General features: G+C 48.6%; 2 protein-coding genes across 6 annotated transcripts; one reads left to right on the top strand and one right to left on the bottom strand.

Moving 5' to 3' along the window:
- Window positions 1-744: 744 nt before the first annotated feature.
- LOC114811171 (formin-like protein 5) lies at window positions 745-6,014 on the bottom strand. Its single transcript, XM_029062821.1, has 4 exons — window positions 5,879-6,014; window positions 5,462-5,758; window positions 4,755-4,830; window positions 745-1,183 (listed from the first exon to the last, which is right to left on the bottom strand). Exons 1-4 carry the CDS (start codon window positions 6,012-6,014, stop codon window positions 745-747), a joined length of 948 nt encoding a protein of 315 aa, XP_028918654.1.
- On the top strand, window positions 951-15,680 carry ZNF639 (zinc finger protein 639). 5 transcript variants are annotated; one of them, XM_029046413.2, is made up of 8 exons: window positions 951-1,095; window positions 6,472-6,579; window positions 7,201-7,270; window positions 10,014-10,082; window positions 11,559-11,669; window positions 13,580-13,714; window positions 13,808-14,887; window positions 15,448-15,680. In XM_029046413.2, the coding sequence occupies exons 4-8, from the start codon at window positions 10,025-10,027 to the stop codon at window positions 15,492-15,494; spliced, it is 1,431 nt and encodes a 476-aa protein (XP_028902246.1). In that variant the 5' UTR covers window positions 951-1,095; window positions 6,472-6,579; window positions 7,201-7,270; window positions 10,014-10,024; the 3' UTR covers window positions 15,495-15,680. The 5 variants fall into 5 exon arrangements, with proteins under 5 accessions (XP_028902246.1, XP_028921424.1, XP_007662585.1 ...); XM_029065591.2 differs by having other exon boundaries at window positions 952-1,095; window positions 13,808-15,680; XM_007664395.4 differs by lacking the exon at window positions 951-1,095 and adding an exon at window positions 5,526-5,725 and having other exon boundaries at window positions 13,808-15,680.
- The last annotated feature ends 1,674 nt before the right edge of the window (window positions 15,681-17,354 follow it).

A 17,354-nucleotide genomic window follows, 5' to 3' on the forward strand; every position in this document is an offset into this window, starting at 1 on the left:
CCGTTGCGATGCTACCGCCACACGCTAGGGGGCGCCGAGGCCGCAGTGACGCGCAGCGGCCCCTAGGGGCGCCCGCTCCTCGCAGCCCCAGCTAACAGCGGCAGGGCGGCGGGGCCGCCGACAGGGGGCGCGAGGCTACTACCCTCTTTCCCTCCCCCCCACCCGCCGCCCCCTCCGCGCGGGGCCGGATTGGCCGGCGGCGCTTTGGCCCCGCCCCCTCCAGGCCACGCCCCTTTTAAGTCCACACAGCCCCTCCTAAGAGCGTCAGTGCGGCGGGGCCGCCGGCAGGAGGCGCGAAGCTCCTGCCGCCGCCCCCATTCTGTCTCCCCTCCCCCCCGCCCCCGCCTCCCGCGCGGGGCCGGATTGGCCGGCGGCGCTTTGGCCCCGCCCCCTCCAGGCCACGCCCCTTTTAAGTCCACACAGCCCCTCCTAAGAGCGTCAGTGCGGCGGCGGCGCCGGCAGGGGGCGCGAGGCTACCGCCCCCTTTCCCTCTTCCCCCTCCCGCTCCCCCCCCCCCGCGCGGGGCCGGATTGTCCGACGGAGCTTTGGCCCCGCCCCTTTTACCCCCCCCCCCCCCCACAACCCCTCCTCAGAGCGTCAGTGCGGCGGCGGCGCCGGCAGGGGGCGCGAGGCTACCGCCCCCTTTCCCTCTCCCCCCACCCCGCCGCCCCCGCGCGGGGCCGGATTGGGCGGCGGCGGTTTGGCCCCGCCCCTTCTACCCCCCCTCCCCCGCGCAGCCCCTCCTCAGAGCGTCAGGGCGGCGGCGCGGCCGGCAGGGGGCGCGAGGCTCCCGGCGCTTCTCCCGGGGGGGGGGGGCGGGGGCGTGTTGTGCGCAGGCGCAGTGTGCGGGGTGGGAGCGCGGGGCCCCTTAGGCCGCAGGACCGGCCGCCGCTCGCTCCGTCTGTCGGTCGGGTCGGGTCGGGTCGGGTCGGGTCGGGCCGGGTCGGGTGGGTTTCGGCGGCCGAGGCCCCCTCGTCCTTCCATCGGGGAGAAGCGTGCGGCGCCCGGCGGCGGAGCGGCTGGGTCCCGGGCGGGGGCCTCGACACCGACCGACCCCGCCTCCCGACGTCCGTCTCTAGGCCCCCCCGGGCCCAGGTACTCGGCTTCGGCGCCCACCGCTGCGCGGGGGGGAAGGGGGGGCGGGGCGAGGCCCAAGGTGACCCGGAGGGCAACGGGCGCGGCCCTGCCGGAGGGGCACCCGCCGCCTCTCGCCCCCCCCACCCCGGGCCCCTCCTCCTCATCCTAACCGTGCCCTCTGCTGAGCGTCTACTCTGCGCACAACGCTCTGCTCCATCCTACCCATGGTTCTCCTCTGCCCGTCTCCCCCGATTAGACCGTAAGCCCGTCAGAGGGCAGGGACTGTCTCTATCTGGTGCCGACTTGTTCATTCCAAGCGCTTGGTACGGTGCTCCGCACAGAGTAAGCGCTCAATAAATACTATTGAATGAATAACCGTGCCCTCTGCTAAGCGCCTACTGTGCGCACAGCGCTGTGCTCACTCCTAACCAGAGAAGCAGCGTGGCTCAGTGGAAAGAGCTTGGGCTTCGGAGTCAGAGGTCATGGGTTCGACTCCCGGCTCGGCCACTTGGCAGCCGGGTGACTGTGGGCAAGTCACTTCACTTCTCTGGGCCTCAGTTCCCTCATCTGGAAAATGGGGATTAACTGTGAGCCTCACCTGGGACAACCTGATGACCCTGGATCTACCCCAGCGCTTACCACAGTGCTCTGCACAGAGTAAGCGCTTAACAAATACCAACATTATTAACATTATTATACCATGCCATCTGCTAAGCGCTCCGCTCACTCCTAACCATGCCCTCTGCTAAGCGTCTACTCTGCGCACAGCGCTGTGCTCAATCATAACCATGCCATCTGCTAAGCGCCTACTGTGCTCAGCGCTGGGGCCCATCCACAGCCGTCGGGTTGGCCCAATAATGGTGGCATTTGGAAATAATAATAATGTTGGTATCCGTTAAGCGCTTACTATGTGCGGAGCACTGTTCTAAGCACTGGGGAGGATACGGAGCCGTCGGGTTGCCCCAGTAATGTTGTCATTTAGTGGTAATAATGATGGCAATTGGTAAGCGCTTACTATATGCCAAGCACTGTTCTGAGCGCTGGAGCCGATACAGAGCCGTTGGGTTGGCCCAAGATTGATGGCATTTGGTAATAATAATAATGTTGGTATTTGTTAAGTGGTTACTATGTGCAGAGCATTGTTCTAAGCGTTGGAGGAGATAACAGGATAATCAGGTTGCCCCACGTGAGGCTCACAGTCTTCATCCCCATTTTCAGATGAGGTCACTGAGGCCCAGAGAAGTGAAGTGACTCGCCCAAAGTCACGCAGCTGACAAGCGGCGGAGCCCCCCTGTTAGGTTGGGGGGTCCCCTCTTTCTCTCTGGCTTTCTCTTGGTGGAGGCCGGCCGGGGGCCCAGCACTCTCTCTCCCCCTGCCCTTATAATGATTGTTAAAAGAGGATTTCTGAAGCGCTCACTATGTGCCAAGCACTCTTGCAAGCGCTGGGATAGGTACAGAGTAGTCGGGTCACCCCACGCGGGGCTCGCAGTCGTCACCCCCGTTTTACAGATGAGGTGACTGAGGCCCACAGAAGTGAAGTGGCTGGCCCAAGGTCACACAGCTGGCCAGTGGCGGAGGTGGAATCAGAACCCACTCCCTCTGACCCCCAAGCCCGGGCTCTTAATAATAATAATAATAATGATGGCATTTGGTAAGCGCTTACTATGGGCCAAGCACTGTTCTGAGCGCTGGGGAGGTTACAGGTTGTCCCACGTGGGGTCTCTCGGTCTTCATCCCCGTTTTACAGATGAGGTAACTGAGGCACAGAGAAGTGAAGTGACTCGCCCAAAGGCACCCAGCTGACAAGCAGCTGAGCCCTGCTGTTAGGTTGGGGGTCTCCCCCCTACCCCCGGCTTTCTCTCTCTCCCCCCCTGCCCTTATAATGATTGATAATAATTACAGGATTTCCAAAGCACTTACTATGTGTCAAGCCCTCTTGCAAGCGCTGGGGGAGGTATAAAGTGGTCGGGTTGCCCCACACGGGGCCCGCAATCTTCACCCCCATTTTCCAGATGAGATGACCGAGGCCCAGAGAAGTGAAGCGACTTGCCCAAGGTCACACAGACAAATGGCCAAACTGGGATTAGAACCCACATCCTCTGACTCCCAAGCCCGGGCTGTTCCACCTTGCTAACCGCCTCCCTCGGCCAAGACCCAGCAGTTGGATGGGTCACACACCTAAGAGTGCCTGGGGTGCTCGTTAAGCATTTCCTCCAAATCGATCATAATAATAATTAAGGTATCTGTGGTATCGATGGCACGGGCCTGGGAGTCAGAAGGTCACGGGCTCTAGTCCAGACTCCTCCGCATGTCTGCTCTATGACCCTAGGGAAGTCACTTCACTTCTCTGGGCCTCAGTTACCTCATCTGGAAAATGAGGATTAAGACTGGGAGCCCTACGAGGGACGGGGACTACGTCCAACCCGATTTGCTTGTATCCACCCCGGCGCTTAGTATGGTGCCTGGCACATGGTCAGCGCTTAACAAATACCATCATCATCATTTTATTATTATTATTAAGCGCTTACTATGTGCCAAGCACTGTTCTGAGCGCTGAGTAGAAGGTAGGAATTTGGGCTGTCCCACGTGGGGCTCCCAGTCCTAATCCCCATTTTACAGATGAGGTAACTGAGGCACAGAAAAGTGAAGTGGCTCGCCCAAGGTGACACATAAAACGAGTGGCAGAGCCGGGATTAGAACCCATGTCCTCTGACTCCCGGGCCCGTGCGCTTTCCACTAAACCATGCAGCTTCTCCGTCCATCGGTCGGATCTGATGGGGGTTTACTATGTACAGAGCACTGTACTGAGCGCTTGGGGGAGAACAGTACAACAGAATCAGCAGACGCGTTCCCTACCCATAACGAGTTTTTACACTAAAGCCGGTGGTAGATACCAGATAATAATAATATCAGTTAAGCGCTTACTGTGTGCCAAGGACTGTTCTAAGCCCTGGGGTCGATGCAAGGTAATCAGGTTGTCGCACATGGGGCTCACGGTCTTCATCCCCATTTTACAGATGAGGTAACTGAGGCCCAGGGAAGCGAAGTGACTTGCCCAGGGTCACACAACAGACAGGTGGGCCGAGCTGGGATCAGAACCCAGGTCCTCTGACTCCCGATCCCGGGCTCTTGCCACTAGGTCCTGCACAGACCCCCGCCTCGTGGAGCTCAGCGTAAGAGCGGGGGAGAACGGTTATTAGGTCGTTGGAGGCAGAGGACTGACTCGGTTGCGGTGTACCCTTCCGAGCGCTTAGTACGGTGCTCCGCGCACAGTGAGCGCTGAACAGATCCCAGGGGTTGATTTTACAGATGAGGGAAGTGAGGCTCATAGAAGTGAAGCGACTGGGCCGAGATCGCCCAGCCGACAGTTTGGCAGAATGGGGGGTTAGAACCCGGACCCCCGATCCCGGGCCCGTTTGGACTCCCGTGGGTTTGGGTTGCTTGAGGGCTCCGCTGAGCCAGAAACACCGGTAGTGCCTCCTGCCCTTGCCCTGCTTCCTAACTGCAGAGCCCCAGACGATGTCTTAACTCTTCCTCCTCCTCGAACGCTCGGGGACCTAAATTCGGGGGGCACAGGGCAGACAGAATTCAGAAATAGTGGTAGTAGGCCAACGGGATGGGAAAAGTGCACCCGTTTCTGCGAAGCGGGAGAAAGAACGAGCCGCGTGTGAACTCACTGGTGCATTTCAGTTGTGGGTGTGGCACCAAGTTTTGACCGGCCCTTGGACGGGGCACTCCGAGCAGTCATATAACCTGTGGATTTAGCAGGTGTGGTTTGGGAGGGGTCGTAGAGTTTCATTCCCCTGGAAATCCTCCTCAGCACCCCTAACACCCCCAGGTTGGTGATTTCAGGTAAGAGAATCACCAAGTGGTGTGAGTCGCTCTTGCACTGGCAGGAAGTTTCATATTTACGGTGGGCTCCTGGGCAGCTGTATAATAATAATAATAACATTGGTATTTAAGCGCTTACTATGTGCAGAGCGCTGTTCTAAGCCCTGGGATAGATACAGGGTCATCAGGTTGTCCCAAGGGAGGCTCACAGTCTTCATCCCCATTTTACAGATGAGGTCACTGAGGCACCGAGAAGTGAAGTGACTTGCCCACTGTATACCTCGCCTTACATTGTGGAGGGGTGGGCCTGACCCTGGGCAACGCCGAAATGGCCATTTTAGTGTTGGTTAGAGCCAAGTTACCACCCGGGAAGGCTTCACCCCAAGTTTTCAGCTTGTGCGGAAGTCAGCCTCACCTTCTATCGGAGATAGGATAGGAGTGCCGGCTCTTCATTTTGAGTGCAGGGTGGGTTCTTGAGGTGACAGAGTTTTAGGGAAGGGAGGGGTGGGGCTAAAAGGGGAGGAAAGAGGGAACCGAAAAAGAGGGTTCTTACCCTTCCGCTGTTGCACTGGCACCGGCCCAGAGGTGATCCCCGTGAACCGGAGTGGCTGCCGTCGGGTGGCAGTCGGCAGCACCCGTGGCTGGTGGCTGAGGGCCGGGGAGCGGCTCGGCGACCGCGGCATCGCCGGCTCTACGCAGACGCCGCCGTGGTTCGGCGTATCTGGTGTGTGCCCCGGCCGCCGCCTGGGAAGACAGAGGGTGAGGAAGACGTACGGTTCGTTGTCACCGAGCTCTTGGGCTAGCCGGTGAGAGCCCGGTAAGAGCACCAGGAATCCTGTGGGTGCCGGGGCTGGGCCGGGGGCCAGCAGGAAACAAAAGTGGAGCGGACACCTAGGCTCTGTTTCTGGTCTCTTTCAAGTTAAAGGAGGGGCTTGGCTGAGCTAACTACAGCTGCCCTCAAAGCTTTGACCTCTCGGGACCGATCCGAGGGCACCGTGGCTCCGCTTGGGCCTCTGAGTCTGATCCCCCCTATCGGCCGGTATCTCCTTCCTGTTGGAGATTGGCACGTCAGGTTCCTCTGGGGTAGTAAGGTCTGGCCTCGACATGTTTCGGTGGACTTTTCTTTTCCTATTAAAGACCTCTCAAAATACGCTACCTCGTATACTGCCCGTAGAAGACTGTATAAATGTCTCCCGGGAGATCCTGAAACCTTCCAAGCCTGTCACTAAAAATTAAGATCCGTGAACTAAACTCAGAACTTCACAATTTTCTAATTTACCCGAGGTGTTTTTTGATCGAGTGATGTATTGAAGGATGGCCGTCGTTCCATTTTTACTCATCCGTATCTTGGGGCGGGTTTTGAATCTGACCCTCCCCACAGATTCATTTTCCCCCGTAGTGGCCAGACTTAGCCAGATAAGCGTGTTATGGGCAGGGGATGTGTCTGTCTGTCATTATACAGTACTCTCCCAAGCGCCTAGTACAGTGCTTGGCTCACAGGAACTGGTCAGGAAATACGGTCGAACGAATGAACAATGTTTCTCTTATTTCCTTCTGTTACAGCGAAGCAGCGGTGAGAGAGATGTAACCCAGGCCGACCCAAAATAATGGAAATCTCTGTCCGGTCCCGAGCGATAGGGTGATAAGTGGTATCTTTTACTTCTTCGGAGCGTAAGTGTGCTGCATCGTTTCCCCATCGGTTTGCCAGATTCAGCTTCCGCAACCTAAATCGCGACCCAGGGAGTCAGAAATAGTTGGTGGAGTCAAAGTGATCTAAGCCCTTCATCGTTAGTAAGATTTATCTGTTGGACTTAATACACTCCTCTGGGGCCGCAACTGGTTGCATTTAGTGGCAGGGCCAAAGTGGCTATTCACCTGGCTATCAGTATGAGAGCAGAGATGAATGGGAAAATTAATGAAGAAGAAAACCTTGGCATTTTTAAACGTTTACCTTAATCTAAAATGGATTTTTACATCATTTGAGAACATTAATTTTTTTCTGCAAGGTCACTGACAATCTGTAGGAAAGTATGCTAGGGCATATTGGCATTAGAATGCAGGAAAATTTATTAGTCATTTATACATGTTTGAATTAATTTTCTATCTCTGGTTGATCAGATTTTTTTTTAGGAAATCTGATTATCATTATGTGGTCATTTGTTTTTAGAAGTGAGGCCCATCGCAGGGCTTCTTCTCATCTGACGATTAGTCGTCTTTGGTATTGTATTACTTGATGGGGGAGTACTCAGTGAGGATTGGTGCCGAGGGTGACTTGCTCTGTTTTACTTACAGGTGTTTCTCTCACCGACGGAAGTTGAACAGCAGCATTCTTCTACTGTTATCCCTCACTCTCCTACCCTATGTAAGTTGAATTTTGAGGCGTTTTCGATTTTACTTTCATTTATGAATATAAAGGGTTTAATGGCAGGAAGCTTCAGAGAGGTCTGTCTCCTGATAGCAGTGGAGTGTCCTTTGTTTCTACGCCGGGGTGAGACTGCATCCATGACGGGATGGCTCTTGGAGAGAGAATCTCTGACAGACTTGGTTCTCTAGACTGTAAACTTATTACGGGCGGGGAACGCCTCTGCTAAGTCGGCTGTACTCTTGGCAAGCATTCAGTACAGTGCTCTGCACATAGTAAGCGTTCAGCTTGATTGGTCTGTGAAAATACGGCAGTGCACCGTTTCTGACTCTTACCATGAGGATGAGCGTTGATCTGACCCACCAATGGTTAAGATAACAGCGCCCTCAGGACTTGCACTTGGAATTGTAATTGGACCAGTGTCCTGCTAGGCCTCGTACTTTATCTGGATGATGAAATGGGATTTCCCAGCTTCCCCACTCCTCAAAACCTTCCAATGTTTGCCCATCCATCTCTTCAGCAGACTCCTTCCTTGAAGGCACCTGCGGCTTGGAGGCGCGCAGTCAAACTCTCTTCCTCCTTACCCAGCCTTGCTCCTCTCCCACTTCAACCCAGGGCGCACACCTCACTCCTCTATCACCACCCTACTAGCAGTGCCTCCATCTCATCTCTCCCTCTCTCTCTGTGTTGACCGCTTTCTCACCCTCTCCTTCCTATCTGGAACTCCCTACTCACCTCATATCTTCTCATTTTTAAAATTTGGCTGAAAGCACATCTCTTCCAAGAAGGCTTCTCTAACAGCCTTTCCTAACCTCCCGTCTCTCTACCTTAACCTCCCTCCCTTATGCATTGCTTAGGGCCTGCCACTTTGTCAGCTGTGTGACTGTGGGCAAGTCCCTTAACTTCTCTGTGCCTCAGTTACTTCATCTGGAAAATGGGAATTAAGACTGTGAGCCTCACGAGGGACAGCCTGATTATTACCCTGTGTCTACCTCAGCGCTTAGAACAGTGCTCTGCACATAGTAAGCCCTTAACAAATACCAATATTATTATTAGGGCTCATAGTCCCTAAGCACTTTGATACTCACCCCCACCACCACAGCTCTATAATCTATGTGCAATTTAAAGCCCGTCTCCCCTATTAGGTTGGCAAACTCCTAGAGGGCAGGGATTGTGTCTGCCAACTCCCTTGTATTGTATCCCTTCCAAGTTCTACACACTGTAAGTGCTTATTATATATCAATGGGCAATTGCAGCAAATAACTTTGAGCAACTTTGTATTTCCACTAATCAATAAGTTGCATTTGCGCGTTTACCGTGTGCAGAGCACCGACTAAGCGCTTGGTAGAATACGATATAACAGAGTCGGTAGAGCAAGGAATATTGTTTTTACCAAGAAATCCTATTGGCATGCCCTACTCATTCCTCAAAACTAGGATTAAAACCTAAAAAGGAAAACAAATATATGTTTTTTAAACCTTGTCACTACTGAAATGGTCTTAATTGGGATAAAAAAAAAATTACGCCCCAGTTAACCTCTGTGGATTTAGGACATTTGTGACATGGATCGTCTGTCACTCCTTCCATGTTCGTTAATAGAATTGACATGCATTTTTGAATCAGTTTTATGAAAAGTCTGGTCACTTGAAAACAAATGCATTGTATCTTTTCATAAAGTACTTTCTTTCCCCACTGGGTAATGAGCATGAGAAGTGAGTTTTGGCTTATTTATAGTGTATACCATCATTTTTCTGGCTCCAGGGAACAGGCCTCACCTCAAATCTAAGTTTAATTGATACTACAATGGGTATCTTAATTTTTCAAAGCCATTTTAACAGTGCATTATAGGTCAACATGTAGCTGTGATGTTCAGTGTTCAAAGCTGAAAAATGCACTCTAGTCAGTAATATACCTGTGCATCTTTCTCAGCTTTTGGGGGCCATATTGTAATACTTTTCAGGAGGTGGTATAAGTTTGTTAGAATCATTTTCGAGGACAGAATGCAGCATTCCAAGCAATTTAAAGATTAGTAATGTGTTAGGCTTCCACATTGGTTCCAGAATAATGGATTATAATTATAGCTGTAAGAATAACTTAAAAACTAATGGAATTTATTTGAAAACTTTTAAAGAAACCAACTTGAGTTAGACAGGAGAAGTGTGTAGTCCCCCTTAAACACATTTTCTTAAAAGTAGATATTGAAATCCAAATTTAAACTGGTACTTCATCTTAATAGTACTAATCATACTAATAATAAAAAGGTACTTGATAAGTACTTTCTATGTGCCAAGCACTGTTCTAAGTACAAGAGTATCTACAAAGTTATTCAGATTAGACAGAGTCCCTGTCTCACATGGGGCTCACAGTGCTAGTAGGAGGGAGTAGGATTTACTCCCCATTTTACAGATGAGGTAACTGAGGCCAGAGGAGTTAAGTGACTTGTCCAAGGTCACACAGCAAACACAGCAGAGCTGGGATTAGAATCCAGATCCTCTGTTTTCCAAGCCCCTGCTCGCTCCACTAGATCGTGCTGCATCTTTTAATGTTGGGAATTGATACACAGTATGTGAGTTTCTCACAGTATTGGAAAATGTGCTTAACGGTGAGATTTTTTTGTATACCTTGGTTTCATAATTAGGTGGACTTTACATATGGCTGGTAAAACGTTTTTAGATCGAAAAGATATGAATGAACATCACTTATGGCTGGTTGTAATAAAAAAAATTCATTAAATATTTTTTAGATTGAAAAGATATGAATGAACATCCTAAAAAAAGGAAAAGGAAGACTTTGCACCCATCTCGATATTCAGGTCAGTAATATATGTACACGTACATATATATATTTAGAACGTCTTAATTTGAATTTTCAAATTAATGTAACTTTTCCATAAACTGAACGCTGTGCACCATTTGCTGGGAAATTAACCTATCAGAGTTCAAATGAAACCTAAAATGGTTCCTCTGAATGTAAATTGTAATTCTTCTTCTAAATGTAAATACTCCTATAAAAACAGGTCACCTGTAATTATATTATCTATTTTTTTGGATTAACAAACATCATTTGAAAAGATGGGCAGTTTTTGGTACATGACATTTCAGTTTGAAGGGTTTTGAATCTTTGTTTGCTAAAAGAACTTTCAATCCTTTTTTTCTTCAAAAAAAAAAGTCATTTGTTAAGTGCCGATTATGTGCCAAGCACTGTACAAAGTGCTGGGGTAGATACAAGATAATTAGGTTGGACAGAGTCATGTCCTACACTGGGCTCACAGTCTTAACCCTCATTGTACAGATGAGGTAACCGAGGCCCAGAGAAGCAAAGTGACTTGCCCAAGGACACACAACAGACAAAAAGCGGAGGAGCCAGGATTAAGTCCCAGCTCCTGCGGCTCCTAGTTCTCTGTGCTTTTCCACTAGGCCCCGCTGCTTCTCTACGGCATGATAGATTTGTTAGCACTATTAGGCAAAGTCTGATCCTGGCTGCTAAATCTCTTACTGCAGTCACTGATGATTTTAAAGCAGGACAATCTCAGGGTTCTAGCAGGAATTTTGCAGGCAAACCTCCAGGGCTGATTGGCCACCCCACTGTGATTTGAAGAATGGTAGTAGCCTTATATCACCTTATCAGGACTGTACTGAGTGCTTGAGAGAAAGTACAGTAGGGAATTTACGGACCTATCACCTGTACTCGAGGAGCTTACAGTCTGGAAGAAGAGATTTAAATACGTCTTTTGAAAGTTGGATTTATGTGATTCTTTAAATCAGATTAAAGATGGCCTTAATTATAGATCATGAATTCTCTCCTTCTTCCTTTTTTTGCCTCCGGTGTCTGAGCGAAGGTATCTGATGGCTCATTCATTCAATAGTATTTACTGAGCGCTTACTATGTGCAGAGCACTGTACTAAGCGCTTGGAATGTACAATTTGGCAACAGTTAGAGACCATCCTTGCCCAGTGACGGGCTCACAGTCTAAACGGGGGAGACAGGCAGCAAAGCAAAAGAGAACAAAACAAAAACAAGACAACATCATCAAGATAAATAGAATCAAGGGGATGTACACCTCATTAACAAAATAAATAGGGCAATAAATAATATATACAAATGAGCACAGTGCTGAGGAGAGGGGAAGGGGGAAGAGCCCAGGATAGAGGGGGAGGAGACGGAAAGGGAAGGGGGCTCTCAGTCTGGGATAGCCTCTTGGAGGAGGTGGCTCTGGAGAGCTATTGTTAAATGTAGAGGCTGATTCCTTAAGTTTAGATTACATGATTTTCTTTTTGTTTCTACTCAGATTCTGCAGGGATTAACAAAATTGCAGATGGATTCAGTGGCATTTTCTCTGATCACTGTTACAGTGTCTGTTCTATCCGACATCCAGACTTAAAATATTTTGAGAACAAAGGTCAGTATATAAAATGTTGGATTGCACATGGTGGTAACTGAATCGCTTCTCTTCTTTTGGAGTGCTCTGTTATGACAATTGCAGTATTCCAAATGAAGAGGACTCACAGCTGCAGATTAAAAAAGCACACCCAGAGTTTTCATGAACCGATCGGTAATTTGCAGAGTATTTTTCAAAGAGCCATTGGAACCCACAAAAAATATGCCGTACTAAAAATATGTACATGCAGATTGTTCAATTTCCTTCATTTTTATGGTATTTGTTGAAGGCTTTGTGCCAGGCACTGTTCTAAGCACTGGGGTAGATACAAGATAATCAGGTTGGGGACAGTCCATGTCCCACATGGGGCTCGCAGTCTCCATCCCCACTTTACAAGTGAGGTAACTGAGGCACAGAGGAGTGTCCTGACTTGCCCAGGGTCACACAGCAGGCAGTGATGGGCCCAGGATTAGAGAAACTGGATCCTTCTGGTTCCCAGGCCCATCTTCTCTCCACTAGGCCATGCTGTTTGGGAAAAGGATAGTTGTAAGAGCCCGGGCGACTACATTTAAAGCCATTTTTCATATCCTTAAGACATGGAAATACAGCAATCGACAGAGTTCCTCATATCTTAGTCACATGAGTATGAGAATCAGGAGACACTGCAGAATGAGTACAATGATTAGGATACTGGCACTTCTCAGATTCTCATTCCCTCATTTACAATCATTAAGACAAGGATGTGGTGGGCAAGTGTGCGCCTTAATGGCAGAATCAGCTTCAAGGTCTGTTAGATTCCCTGTGCTTGGTCCTGCTGACGTTTGCCTTTCCCTCATATTATTAGTGGTGGTGTTATTAATAATTATTTTTTCCATTTATTAAGTGCTTCCTATGAGTCCAATACTGTTGAGTGCTGGGGTTAATCAAGTTAATCAGGTCAGACACAGTCCCTGTCCCACACGGGGCGCACTGTCTCTAGCAGTGTTCTTTCCTCACTCACTGCTATAACTCCCAAATCTGTTTAGCTCCTACTTACAGAAACTTCATTCATTAAGTCAGTCATGTTTACTGAGTGCTTACTGTGTGCAGAGCACTGTACTAAGCGCTTGGGGAAGTGCAGTATAAGAAGAAACAGACACATTCCCTGCTAACAGCAAGTTCACACTCTGGAGGGGAAAATGAGAGAGTTACAGCCCTATAGTGCCGAGCCAGGGCATGTCCTCTGTAATTAGTGCCCAGTTAGTTCTCTGCTAGGCTCAGGACCTAATAATAATAATAACTCTGGTATTTGTTAATCACTCACTACGTGCTAGGCACTGTACTATGCGCCGGGGCGGGGGAATACAAGCAAATTGGGTTGGACACAGTTCCCGCCCCACGTGGGGCTCACAAGCCTCAATCCCCATTTTACGGATGAAGTAATTGCAGCCCAGAGACGTGCCTAAGGCCACAGAGTGGACAGGTGGCAGAGCTGGGATTAGAACCCATGACCTTCTGACTCCCGGGCCCGTGCTCGCTCCGCTGCGCCCTGCTGCACCTCAGCTTCCAGGGCCCCGGGCTGGGGTGTGGAAGCTCACCCGGGCTCAGGAGCCGCAATGGGGGGTACCTCCCTAAAATCCCAAAACCAGTTCTCGCAAACTTGGGATCTGAAGAGTAGGCGTGGTTATTGTTAGGATCAGGAGCAGCTATCGCTACCTCGAGACCCCCTCACCCTTTCAGACAAAAATGTTAGGGGTCCTAAGCAGAAGTACATCCAGTTCTCTTCCTTTGGCTCAGCCTGATCTCTCATCGTGGTTATTAATCATAACGAAAACACACTAATGATGGTTATTGAACACAATACTTATCACGCTTTAAAGGGTGCATTGCCAGCAATAACTCTGTAAAACGAGACTCCGGTACAGTGGTTTTCGTATTCCTTTTTTTAACAGATGACGATTCCGACACAGAGCTATCGAGCGACTCGCCTAAATTCGCGGAGGGAATTCGAGCCAGGAACAGAAATCAGAACTACCTAGTTCCCAGTCCCGTGCTCAGAATACTAGACCACACCACCTTTCCTACAGGTCTGGAAAACCATCACAGCTGTTGAAGTGTGAAAAACGCCAAGCGAAACGCCGTAGTGATTCTCATAAATGCCTCGCTCTTTTCTGTTCTAGAGAAACCGGGTCCCGACACTGAAATCTGCGATGACGAATGCGATTCTCCAGAATCCGTCCATCCCCCAAACCCGGAGGAGAGCCCTATAGAAGTGCACACCGCGGAAGACGTTCCAATCGCCGCGGAAGTGCACGCCGTTTCCGAGGATTATGACGTGGAGCCCGAAAACATTTCATCTGAAAGTCTTCGGGACCAGATTGATGAAGAACCACCTGCGAAGTTTTGTAAAGTCCTCGACAAGGGACAGGCTCTGAATGTCACCGCCCAACAGAAGTGGCCCTTGTTAAGAGCTAATAGCAGCGGCCTCTATAAATGTGAACTCTGTGAGTTTAACAGCAAGTACTTCTCTGACTTGAAGCAGCACCTGATCCTGAAGCACAAGCGAACCGATTCCAACGTGTGCCGAGTATGCAAGGAGAGCTTCTCTACCAACGTGCTCTTAATCGAGCACGCCAAACTGCACGAGGAAGATCCCTACATCTGCAAATACTGCGATTACAAAACGGTGCTCTTTGAAAACCTCAGCCAGCACATTGCGGATACTCATTTTAGTGACCACCTGTATTGGTGCGAGCAGTGTGATGTGCAGTTCTCTTCAAGCAGTGAGCTCTACCTGCACTTCCAGGAGCACAGCTGTGACGAACAGTACCTCTGTCAGTTTTGTGAACACGAAACCAATGACCCGGAAGATTTGCATAGCCACGTGGTGAACGAGCACGCGTGCAAATTAATAGAGTTAAGCGATAAGTACAATGGGGAGCAGGGGCAGTACAGCCTTTTAAGCAAAATTACTTTCGATAAATGTAAGAACTTTTTCGTGTGTCAGGTGTGTGGTTTTCGAAGTAGACTGCATACGAACGTCAACAGGCACGTTGCTATCGAACATACGAAAATCTTCCCTCACGTTTGCGATGACTGTGGGAAAGGATTTTCAAGTATGCTTGAGTACTGCAAGCATTTAAATTCGCATCTGTCCGAGGGGATTTATTTATGTCAATACTGTGAATATTCGACGGGTCAGATCGAAGATCTTAAGACGCATCTGGATTTCAGGCACGCGGCCGACTTACCTCACAAATGTAAGGACTGTTTGATGAGGTTCGGGAATGAGAAGGAACTTCTAAGTCACCATCAGGTTCATGAAGCGACTTGATTTTGGTCCTCTGTTTGAATTCACAGGGTTTTTTTTGTAAAATAATAAACTCAATTTTAATTAGAGGTTTTTACGGCAGGTGATGACGTTCATTAAATATTTAATGACGGAGTCATTTCCAGTTGAATCAATTTCATTAAATTTTTGGATTTGGAAGCTTCTGAGATGTGGGATTTTGGCTTGCTTTAGGGTCTCTTAGTTGGATGTTTAGGTGAGTTGAACCACTCAGAGCAAAACTTGCCCAATACTGAGACTTTCCCAGTGTGGCAACTTATCTTTCAGGAAGGTCCAGAGTTACTGTTGGTTTTTTCAAATTGTCTTTTATATTGTAGTGCTACAGGTACAGATATAGGATAAATGGAAATGGATCATTTTCCCCTCCTTGCCATTCCAGTCTCTTTAAAATTAATTTTTTTAGTATTTAGAGTTTATTTATAATTGTTCTTCAGGCCCAGACCACTTCTCTCTGACTCATAACCCATTTAGGTGAACCTCAAAAGAGCGGCCAGTCCAATCCTCATCCAGATTGGTAATGTGTGTTCCAGCCTTCTCCGTAGTCGCTTCCTGGCCCATCCTGAGAAATGTACAGCGGGCTGCGAATGGAGAAAATTGGAAACTCACCCTTCACGAAGGCAAGTTGACAACACAACATGATGGTAAATTTTAGGGAGCTTTCATACCCTTGGTGACAGAAAATAAACTTGGGCAGGATCATCCAAGCTACTTTAGTGTCCCAGAAATAAGTTGTTACTTTTATGTGTTTCGTTGTTCTGTATATTTAAAAAACTGAGAGTGCCGACAAAGCTGCCAAGTACATAGACTATCATAATTGAGAGGCTACCGTAACTTCCTCTTGCTGCAGTTTTGATATTAAGCTTAGGAAGATGTATATCTGGGTGGTGGTTGAAGCGGTTTATTTGCAAGGATTATCGCTCTGATAGAATAATGCCTCTATCTTTCGTAGACGGATGCTTCCCCCCCGCCCCGAAAAATGCCACCCTTCCTCCACTTCTCATCCATAACATCATAGTTTATACATGTACATATGTGTATATCCTATAATACCATACCAGATTAGTAATGGTATTTATTTTGTGTGCCTAGTGAATACAGCATCCTGTATTAAGCGCTTGGGGGAATACATCTTTTGTTTCTACTGTATTCCCTGCTCTTAAGGAGCTTATGCCCTAACGGCAGAGACAAACAGAAATAACTATCAAATATACCCAAGTGCTAGGGGGTGCATAAAACAAGAGTTGGCTGAGGGGTGATAAGATTCAGGGTACAAATAAGAGGCAGGCTTGTCGGAGGAAGTGGGATTTTAGGAGGGCTTTGAATGAGAGGCCTGGCAGATGTGGTGAGAAAGGAGTTCCAGGTCTTGAAGAAAGTGACCTCCAGGATCTCTGGTGTAAATGATCATGTCTTGTCGTTGATGTTAAGTATAGACAATCCTAATGAAACTTTAAGGAGGAGGAACTGCCAGTTGCTACTCAATCATATATCTAAGACCATAGTTTACACACCATATTACCACACTGTAGAATTTGTCATAGTCTAGTGGTTGATGCGCACTGTTAGCTCAGTCTCCCAAAGAGCATTATGGTCTTCTTGATTGCATTTTTTACAAAGTGATTTTCCATTTGATTATTTTCTCATTAATCGCAGCAGTGCCTGAATGTATTGACAGTTTTCAGATATGTATTTTGGCTAAGTGAACTTGAGAGAGGGAAAAATGTTTGTTTTGGAGTCCAGGTCTACTGTGAGAAGACAATAAGTGACAGTTTTCAGATATGTATTTTGGCTAAGTGAACTTGAGAGAGGGAAAAATGTTTGTTTTGGAGTCCAGGTCTACTGTGAGAAGACAATAAGCACAGTTAGGCATTATTGGACTTCTCTACTAATTTCCACTCCAATGTCATAAAATTATCCCTGGGTTTGAAGATGATGTTAAGATTGTATGAGCGTCTCAGAGAGAATATTCTGCCAAGTTGCTGATTTTTGTCTGTGAAAACACAGGCATGTAGCTTTTTTTGGCCCCGGGCCATTTGAGGGAGTAGTACTCTTCAGACACCGGGGGTGAAGAAGTGAGTGTTCTGAACTAAAGCACACGGGAAATCCAGGAACTTTTGGTTGCTGATCATTTTACAAAGTAGAATAGGACTGTGTCTAGGATCCTGGCAACACTGTCAAGTAGGGAAACAAGGAAGCTGCCAATTAGTTTTCGTCCTTCACGCTTAAAGCAGTGATAGGAATATTATGTTTTAGAATTCCAAGGCTGTTTTTCAACTCCTGATTAGTTGAAGTGATGTTCATGAAGATAAGTTCAGAAACTTTTTCTTCTCTACCTGAAACCCTTGCCAGGAATGCCATCGTAACTCTGTGATTTACCCTTA

This window comes from Ornithorhynchus anatinus, chromosome 1, assembly GCF_004115215.2.
Source record: "Ornithorhynchus anatinus isolate Pmale09 chromosome 1, mOrnAna1.pri.v4, whole genome shotgun sequence".
Classification (NCBI taxonomy): domain Eukaryota; kingdom Metazoa; phylum Chordata; class Mammalia; order Monotremata; family Ornithorhynchidae; genus Ornithorhynchus; species Ornithorhynchus anatinus.

Excerpts from the sequence above, each read along its gene's own strand:
- LOC114811171 (XM_029062821.1), bottom strand. The coding sequence starts at position 6,014 with ATGTCGAGGCCAGACCTTACTACCCCAGAGGAACCTGACGTGCCAATC. Across the intron at positions 4,831-5,461 it reads GCCAGTGCAACAGCGGAAGG|GTTATATGACTGCTCGGAGT; the intron begins GTAAGAACCCTC and ends CTAAATCCACAG. Across the intron at positions 1,184-4,754 it reads CCCACAACTGAAATGCACCA|GGCCGCGCCCGTTGCCCTCC; the intron begins GTGAGTTCACAC and ends CCCCTCCGGCAG.
- ZNF639 (XM_029065591.2), top strand. The coding sequence starts at position 10,025 with ATGAATGAACATCCTAAAAAAAGGAAAAGGAAGACTTTGCACCCATCT. Across the intron at positions 10,083-11,558 it reads GCACCCATCTCGATATTCAG|ATTCTGCAGGGATTAACAAA; the intron begins GTCAGTAATATA and ends GTTTCTACTCAG. Across the intron at positions 13,715-13,807 it reads CCACACCACCTTTCCTACAG|AGAAACCGGGTCCCGACACT; the intron begins GTCTGGAAAACC and ends TTTCTGTTCTAG.